Raw genomic sequence first — 9,281 nt, 5'->3', positions numbered from 1 at the left:
ATAAATTCTTATAGGCTTTCTTTTCCCTTTCAAAGTTATCTTGCATATAAAGGGAAAAGAAAATAACCTGTCTGTTATCTCTCATACATACCTTGCCCAGTGGCCCTGCACTAGGGGATATATGTGAATGAAACCAGGCATGGCAGGGGGTAGATCCAGGTTTTGGGGCTTGAAGAATATTTAAGTTTGGAGGCCCTCTTTACTAAAAACAATACAAAATTTCTAGGGCCTTGGAAGTAGTGTTTTCTCACGGCAGTTCTGGTTTCACTTTCAAAAGTGTCTTAGGACCATAAATGGTCACCCTACTTGAAAGGAGCCTGTACAAGTGAGAGCCCTACAGTTGCATAGAGGTCAAGAGGGTGCTGCTGGCAGTCTATGTTCCCCAGCAACTTGCAATAATAGTGGGTGATGGAATCAGAAGACAGCAGCTATATATTTCCTTGTGTGTGTCTTGAATCACTCTGAATACTTGTTCCTCTAGGAATGCCAGGAGATGCATGGTGAGTTCATGGGATCTGCATGTGGCCATCACGGACCCTACACTCCTGATGTGCTCTTTTGGTCCTGCATTCTCTTTTTCACCACCTTCATCCTCTCAAGCACCTTAAAGACGTTCAAGACGAGCCGCTATTTCCCGACCAGAGTAGGTAGCTGGTGACGAGTAACCCAAATCCACATTTAACCAGAGAGTGCTGGCTGGGCATTGGTTTCTTCTGCATTAGAATCCTATATAATAGAGCCTTTCTCAGCCTCCATGCTGCTTGCTTGGTGGGTGGAGAGCTCCAGATGTCCTGATGAGCCACATTGTGACTTTCTCTTCTAGTACTTGTCAGCCCTTGTGATAGAAGTGTGGTTTGGAATGAAGGACTAATACGTAAAAGCTGTTTTCCTTCTCCCATTTAAGAACATGGTATTTATTCAAGTTTTCTTTCATTCTTTTTTTAAAAAATTATTGTGGTAAGTATATATGTAACATATATATATGTATATGTATATATACATATATATATATATAAGTATATATGTAAGCATTTGACATTTCAACAATCTTAATGTGTATGGTTCAGTGACATTAGTTATGTTCATCATGTTATTCAACCATCACCTTTTCTTTGAAAGCCTTTTGATTTAAATGTTTCGAGTTTAAAGTGGCAGTAGTATACTCTAAAAACTATTAGCTTTCACTTCCAGAACACTACTAAGTTTCATTTCCACAGTGCTGGCAAACTTAGTGTGCTATAACTAGAGCTGAGTCCAGAATATGGTATATTGGGGTGATCACCTTAGATACTTTAGAGGACCTCAAAGTCTTCTCCCAGGGATAGCTCTTGCAATAACTTATGAAATCACTGGTTACATTGACAGCAGCAGCCAGCATGTTCCTGACTTGCTTTGTACAATTGTGCAACAATCTTTTCTGATGCAGATGGCATAGTTTGTATGGTGATGGGGCTTCTGCCAGTTTTGGCAGGGCAGAAGTAGAGGCTGACTGTGGGGTGACTAAAGGGGCTATTGCTTTAAAAAGTGCTCAGATCTGGAGGAAATTGTTCTTTCTGTAATGAGGCCTCAATCAGGTATGGTCACAGAGGGGGATGTGTGAATAGGTGAGGGGTTCAGTTGATTAGATATTTACTTTACACACATACATGAATTAAACACAATCTTAGTTGTCAGTGAGCCCACACAGTAGTTAAGGCGACCACACATATTCAATAAGTTCTTTGTGTCTTTGTTTCTTATTTGGACAAATAGCAAAGCAGTGGCAGTTAAGTACTGACTATTTGCTAGACCTGGGTTAAGTGCTATGGGGGATGCAAGAGAAGTTTAGAACATGGTTATCTGCCACCAGGTAAAAAGTGAAGATACATGAAACAGATGCCATATGAGAGAGTAGTAAATAATTGGATGCCAAACTGGGAGGTAAATGCTGGAAGAGTTCAGAAGAGAGAAGGGTCACTGGGCTCCTGGCTGGTCAAGATGAGCTTCATAGGGCAGGGGATGGGAGATGGTCAGAGAATTTAGAGAACGTTCGGAAAAGAACTACCCAAACCAGGGAGGGGAGCTGGAAACCTCAAGTTTCAAAGGAAAGCAAAGTCAGGGTAAGATGTTAGTGAAGTTATATGTAGCTAAAATATGTTTTGCTCTATCTCTATTGGAAGTGCCTAGGTTAAAATAGGCATTGGGCATTTGATAGGCACTGTCTTTATTAAAGGTACACAAAACTATAAAGTGGGACAGCCCTCTGAGAGCAAGTCTTAAATTTGATGGGTATCCCTAGCAAAATGGTGATATTAAAAAAATAATAAAAACTCAAAGAAATTGAAACATAAGGTTTATTCTGAGTAGTCATGCTATATGTATCCAGGGAGATAATTTCATTTCTAAAACAAGTGACTCAAAGTAGGCTAGTTAACAATTGTTAAAAATAAACCTTTGAATTGGCTCAAAAAAGTAATATGGTATTTGATTGTTTAATAATCTAATAAAGAATTTGCAAATTGGAGACACACAAGTCTTTTTATATGAAGGAATTGAATAAAAACTCTCCTGAAAACTAGAGATTTTACAGAAGCTTAAATATTTTTTTCTACTAGTCTGATAGAGACTCTTGGAACCCTGTGCAAATATGATGTGGGGGCAGCATCTGATCTCCTCTAGCTTCACAAGGGGGAGACAAAATCACTATCAGCAGCATCAGCCCAAGGCTGATTCCTATGAGGTGGAGGTCAGACATGCTACCACCCTCCAACCTTTTTGCCAGTTCTGTCACCAACCCTCCCTCCTACAGCACTCTATTTCTCTGTTAGCTTCAATGGTTGCAATAACCACACAGAACTCACAGATAATGCTCATGAATATGGAATTTATTAGGGAAGTAATACATTACAATTCAGGATCAGAAATAAGTCAGCATACAGTTCTTTACTCAGGACAATTTCTTCTCAGACATGCCGCAGGCACACTTGTCTCTGGCCTTGGCCTCTGCCCTGCTTGAGCCAGTGTTAAAAAGCTCTTTTAGCTTTGCCAAAAGGTACCCAAAGAGGCACCCCAGTCTGCCAGCAAGACTCCTATCTGATGGCACTCAGCTTTCTCACTCTGTGGGCTGGGAAGCCTGCTGCTCTGTTTTGTGCCAGACTCTTGGTTCTGCTCCTGCTGCCTTTCTCTGCTACCTCTCTGCCAAGGAGATCCAAGGGGTCCAAGGATGCACTCCACTCTTGGTTCTTATGTCATGATGGTAGTGAGATCCCCTCTTTTCATCTCAGGGATGGCTGGCTCATTTTAAGCCCAGCCAAACAACAAAACTGACCCAATCTCCATGTTAGGGTTCCATACATCTTATTTGCACAGTCCTGGTAGTATAGTGCCTAAGGCATTTGACTGCTAACCAGAAGACTGGTGGTTCAAATCCACCAGCTGCTCCTTGAAGGGAAGATTGGGCAATCTACTTCTGTAGTGATACTGCCTCGGAAACCCAAGGAGGGGACTGTGAGTTGGATCCAGCTCCACGGCAGTGAGTATGGTTTTTTGTACTTTCTTTCACAAGGGTACCATGTACCTTATTTACATTTTTTAAATCTTGTTTTTCTTTATTATTATTTTTTTATTTTTGAAGTGTTCCCTCCCCTCCTCTCCCACCCTTGTAACCAACAAAGAAAGTTTCCTTCCATATATAAACCTTTCCTTGACTTTTTACAATAATGAACTAATATAATATTTGTCTGTGATTGACTTATTTCACTCAGCATAATGTCCTCCAAGTTCATCCACGTTATGTGGTGTTTTACAGATTCTACATTATTCTTTAGTGTTGCATACTATTCCATTGTGTGTATATACCTGCAAAAGACACAAGGAGGCAGCATCTTCTGACTTCCTCTAACTATACAACAGGAGGACAGAATCACCATCAGCAGCCCAATGCCTGCTCCTATGAGGCCAGATATGCCACCACCCTCCAGTCCTCTTATTAACCTTGACATCAACCATTCCTCCTGCGGCACCCACCACCTCTCTACTGGGTTCAGTAATTCACTGCAGTGACCACACAGAACTCATAGATTATGGGATTTATTAGGGAAGCAACGGGCTACAATTCAAATTCATGAATGGGCTCAGCCTCTCTCAGCTGGCCATCTATCAGCTGGCTGGCTGTCTCAGTTTCTCTCAGTTGCACATCTCTCAGTAAAGCATTTCTCTCAGCAGCATGTCTTTCTCAGCCAGCAGTCAGAGAGACTCCTTTTGCCTCTAGGAAGGCTCATTTTAAGCATGGCAAGAGTAGTAGCAAAATTAACCAAGCCCAACATCAGCATTCTATACACCTGAGAGAGTGAACTTTCCAGAAGATTGCTTCATGCTGCTCCAACAAATACACCAAGTAGATAACTTTAACAATCAAGAGCTACTTAGTGGCTTACAGCAGATTCCACCATGGAGTTTACAAAGACCATGGCTAGAAATAGTGTAGTGCCTAAAGGCACTTGACTGCTAACCAGAAGACTGGCGGTTCAAACCCACCAGCCATTCCTCGCAAGGAAGTTGGGGCAATCTACTTCCGTAGTGATACTGCCTCGGAAACCCAAGGAGGGGTCGCTATGAGTCGTGTCTGACTCGATGGCACATAACAAAAACAACAACAACAACATGGCTAGAAAAGCCATTCCATGTAATTTACTACATTGCAGTATCATAGTTTGGTTATCCATTCTTCTGTTGATGAGCACCTAGGTTGTTTCCATCTTTTTGCTATTATAAATAGTGCTGTGATGAACATGCATATGTCTGTCCTTGTCCTGGCTCTCACTTCTTGAGGATATGCCTAGTAATGGAATGGCTGGGTCAAATGATATTTCTAATTCCAACTTTTTAAGGACTCACCATACTGCTTTCCACAGTGGTTGTATCATTTTACAGTCCCACCAGCTGTGTATGAGAGTCCCAATCTCTCCACATCCTTGCCAGCATTTGTTACTTTCTGTCTTGTTGAACCTTGCTATTAGTGCTGGGGCAATATGGTATCTCATTGTTGTTTTGATTTGCATCTCTCTAATGGCTAATGATAGTGAACATTTCTTCATGTATTTGTTGGCCGCCTGAATATCATCTTTGGTGAAGTGTCTATTCATGTCTTCTGCCCATTTTTTAATTGGATTGTTTGTCTTTTTGTTGTTGAGGTGTTTGAGTTTTCTATAAATTCTAGAGATAAGTCCCTTGTCAGATATGTTGTTGCCAAATATTTTCTCCCAATCTGTAGGTTCTCTTTTGACTCTTTTGGAGAAGTCTTTGGAAGCACATAAAAATTTTATTTTTAGAAGGTCCCATTCATCTAGTTTATCTTCAGCTGTTTGTGCATTTGCGTTATGCTTGACAGTCTATTTATGCCATAAATTAGTGCCCTTAAATTTGCCCCCAGTTTTTCCTTGAGGAACGTTATAGTTTTAGGTTTCACATTTAAGTCTTTGACGCATCTGGAGTTAGTTTTTGTGTATGGTGTGAGGTACAGATCTTGTTTCGTTTTTCTGCAAATGGGTGTACAGTTTTGCTGGCACCATTTGTTAAAGAGACCATCTTTTCCCCATGCAGTGGATTTCAGCCCTTTGCCAAAAATCAGCTGACCACAGGTTGATTGATCTATATTTCTGGGTTCCCAATTCTGTTCCACTGGTCTATGTGTCTGTCATTGTACCAATACCAGACTGTTTTGACTACTGTAGTTTTATAGTAGGTTTTGAGGCCCAGGAATGTGAGACCTTCTACTTTGTTGTCCTTCTTCAATAGTGCTTTGCTTATCCAAGGTCTCTTTCTTTTCAATATAAAGTTAGTGGTTGGCTTTTCCATATCCTTAAAGAATGTTGATGGGATCTGGATTGGGATTGCATTGAATATATAGATTGCTTTGGGTGGTATTGACATTTTCACAATGTTTAATCTTCCTATCCATGAGCATGGTATGTTCTTCCATTTATGTAGATCTCTTATGGTTTCTTGAAGTAGTGTTTTGTAGTCTTTTTTTTTTTTTTTTTTGTATAGGTCTTTTGTGTCCTTGTTAAGATTTTTTCCCAAATATTTAATTTTTTTGGTAGCTATTATAAAGGGTATTGATGTCCTTATTTCCTTTTCAGCAATCTCTTTGCTGATGTAGAGGAATCCAACTGATTTTTTTATGTTGATCTTGTAACTGGCCACTGTGCTAAATCTCTCATTTAGTTCCAGTATTTTTGCTGAGTCTCTTGGGTTTTCTATGTATAGGATCATATCATCAACAAGTAGGGATAGTTTGACTTCTTCCTTACCAATTTGGATGCCTTTGATTTCCCTTTCTTGCTTTATTGCCCTGCCTAGTACTTTCAATACAATGTTGAATAGAAGTGGTTATAGAGGGCATCCTTGTCTGGTTCTTGTTTGCAAGGAGAATTGTTTCTGTCTCTGTCCACTGAAAATAATGTTGGCTGCTGGTTTTGCATATATGCCCTTTATTATGTTGAGGAATTTCCCTTCTATTCCTATTTTGCTGAGAGTTATCAGGAATGGGTATTGGACTTTATCAAATATCTTTCCTGCATCGATTAATATGATCATGTGGTTCTTTTCCTTTGTTTTGTTTATGTGATGGATGATGTTGATTGTTTTTCTAATGTTGAATCATCCTTGCATACCTAGTATGAACCTCACTTGTTCATAATGTATTACTATTTTTTGATATGTTGTTGGAGTCTGTTGGCTAGGATTTTTTTGAAGATTTTTGCATCTATATTCATGAGGGATATTGGTCTGTAGTTTTCCTTTTGAGTGCTGTCTTTGCCTGGTTTTGGTATCAAGGTTATGCTTGCTTCATAAAATGAATTTGGGAGGATTCCATCCTTTTCTATGTTCCAGAATAGTTTGAGTCAGATTGCTGTCAGTTCTTCTCTGTACGTTTGGTAGAATTCTCCAGTGAAACCATCTGGGCCAGGGCTCTCTCTTGTTGGTAATTTTTTAATGACCTGTTCAATTTCTTCTTTTATGAGTCTGTTCAAATTGTCTACCTCAGTCTGTATTAGTTTAGGTAAGTAGTATGTTTCTAGAAATCTGTCCATTTCTTCTAGATTTTCAAATTTCTTGGAGTATAGTGCTTCATAGTATCCTGATATTATCCTTTTAATTTCTGTTGGTTCTGTTGTGTTTCTCAATTCATTTCTTACTCATGTTATTTGTATTTTCTCTCTCTTTTCCTTTGTTAAATTTGCCAGTGGTTTGTCAATTTTATTAATCTTTTCAAAGAACTAACTTGTAGTCTTGTTGATTTTTTCTGTTGTCTGTTTTCTGTCTCATTTATTTCTGCTCAAATCTTTATTATTTCTTTTCTTCTGGTGACTGTTGGCTTTTTTTGCTGCTCTTTTTCTAATTGTTGGACATGTTGGGTTAAGGTGTTTATTTTGTCTCTTCTTTTTTGATGTGTACATTTATTGCTGCTATAAATTGGCCTCTGATCACTGCTTTTGCTGTGTCCCAAAGATTTTGGTATGGTGTGTTTTCATTCTCATTTGATTCAAGGAATTTTTCGATTTCCTTTTTTTATTTTATTACCCAGTCATTTTCAAGGAGGGTATTATTCAGTTTCCATGTGTTTGCTCTTTTTCCATTGATCTTCCTATTGTTGATTTCTAATTTTATAGCATTGTGATCTGAGAAGATGCTTTTCAGTATTTCAATGTTTTTAAATTTATTAAGGCTTGCTTTGTGACCTAATATATGGTCTCTCCTGGAGAATGTTCCATGTGCACTGCAAAACAATGTATATTATGCTGTTGTTGAGTCTTATTTACATTTTTAGCAAGCTACCCCAATCCCCTTGGTAGACCACAAGCACCTCACATTTGCATAGTCCCACCCAGTCATCTGGTAGGAATTACAAAGACTATAGCTAGAAGACCCACATTAAGTAATCCACTGTACCACACCCGGAGTCTATGGTCATCAGACACCTTTCAAGCCTAGAACTGAACTCAACTCTATGGCTCAACTTTCAGCCAAAGGATAGACAGTCCTATAAGGTGACAGTAATAGGAGGTATGAACTCATTAGAACAATCAACCAAATGAGATAAAAAAAGTCAGTGTTTGCCCAGGGATAAAGCTCAGAAGGCAGAAATGCATAGAAAAGAAGGACACGGGGGAAAAAAAAAAAAAACATAACCACAGGGAAGAAGTAGGAAGGGTACTGTTACATTGTGAGAATTACAATGTCACAAAATAAAATGTCTATGAATTGTTGAATGGAAAACTCATTTGCTGTTTAAACTTCTACCCAAATCACAGTACAAAATATAATAATAACAAAATATTTTTTCATAATGAATACAAATTTCCATGGTGACCAAATACTTAATGGTTACTGAGTCAGCATTAAAAAGGTAACCCCTGAAGATTTGGCCCTATACCCTTTTGTAGCTATGAGAACTCTTGACATTAAAATTGAGGAAGCCCACAGTTTTCTTTTTTTTAATTACATTATGAAGTAATGATTTTGTTATTGACTACCTTTTTCTAGCTGAAAAAACAAATTTACAATGCTGCAGAGCAGTTTGTGGTAAAGTAACTCAGTACTTTTGCAGTTTGGGTCAGACTTCTCTACAGTTAATTTTTGGTTTCATGGGTAAGAAGAAACTCCTTAAAATTAAAGTGAGATATCTGTTATTATATTTTTTTTCTTTTATAATCATAAATGCTATGGAGAAAAATAAAGCAGGAAAGGTATACAGGAAGTGCTAGGGTAGAAGGTGGTGACTAATTTTTAATAGGGTCATCAGAGTAGGCCTCACCCAGAAGGTGACATTTTAATGAAGATGGAGATGAGGGAGATACCCAAAAAGTTTAATGGAGATGAGGGAGATACCCAAAAAGTTACCCAGAGGACGAGCATTCCTGGGAGAGGGATCACCAAATACAGAGGTGAGAATTAGCCTGGTATATTTAAGAAACAGAAGGGGGTTTGTGTGGCTAGCACAGAGTGAGAGAGAGGGAGAGGAGTAGAAACTGGGATCAGGAAGATGATGGACACCAGTTTATGTGTGTTTCATAGGTCACAGAAGGGATTTCATGTTTTGTGTTTTTTTTTTTAAATTAATTAATTATGATTTGGGTGAAGGTTTACAGAGCAAATTCACTTTCCATACAGCAGTTCACATATACTTTGTCTCATGACATTGACTACAGTTTACCACAATGCAACAGCTCCCCTCCCACCTCCTCCCCATAGTTACCTCTTCCCTGTGTCCATCCCTCTATGTACTCCTGCCCCCTGAG

The 9,281-nt window shown here is 38.9% G+C and overlaps 1 protein-coding gene across 1 annotated transcript in view; it reads left to right on the top strand.

Moving 5' to 3' along the window:
- The window catches only part of SLC4A8 (solute carrier family 4 member 8), a 69,103-nt gene that overhangs the window by 31,796 nt on the left and 28,026 nt on the right, over positions 1-9,281 (top strand). The window contains exon 15 of the mRNA XM_007958158.2: positions 482-643. Within this exon, the coding sequence (XP_007956349.2) occupies positions 482-643 (162 nt within the window). The remainder of the gene's footprint in view (positions 1-481; positions 644-9,281) is intronic.

The sequence above is a fragment of the Orycteropus afer genome, unplaced genomic scaffold (genome assembly GCF_000298275.1).
Source record: "Orycteropus afer afer isolate SDZICR_OR568_19922 unplaced genomic scaffold, OryAfe1.0 scaffold00859, whole genome shotgun sequence".
In the NCBI taxonomy this organism is placed as follows: Eukaryota; Metazoa; Chordata; class Mammalia; order Tubulidentata; family Orycteropodidae; genus Orycteropus; species Orycteropus afer.
This window is presented reverse-complemented; position numbering and strand designations above follow the sequence as displayed.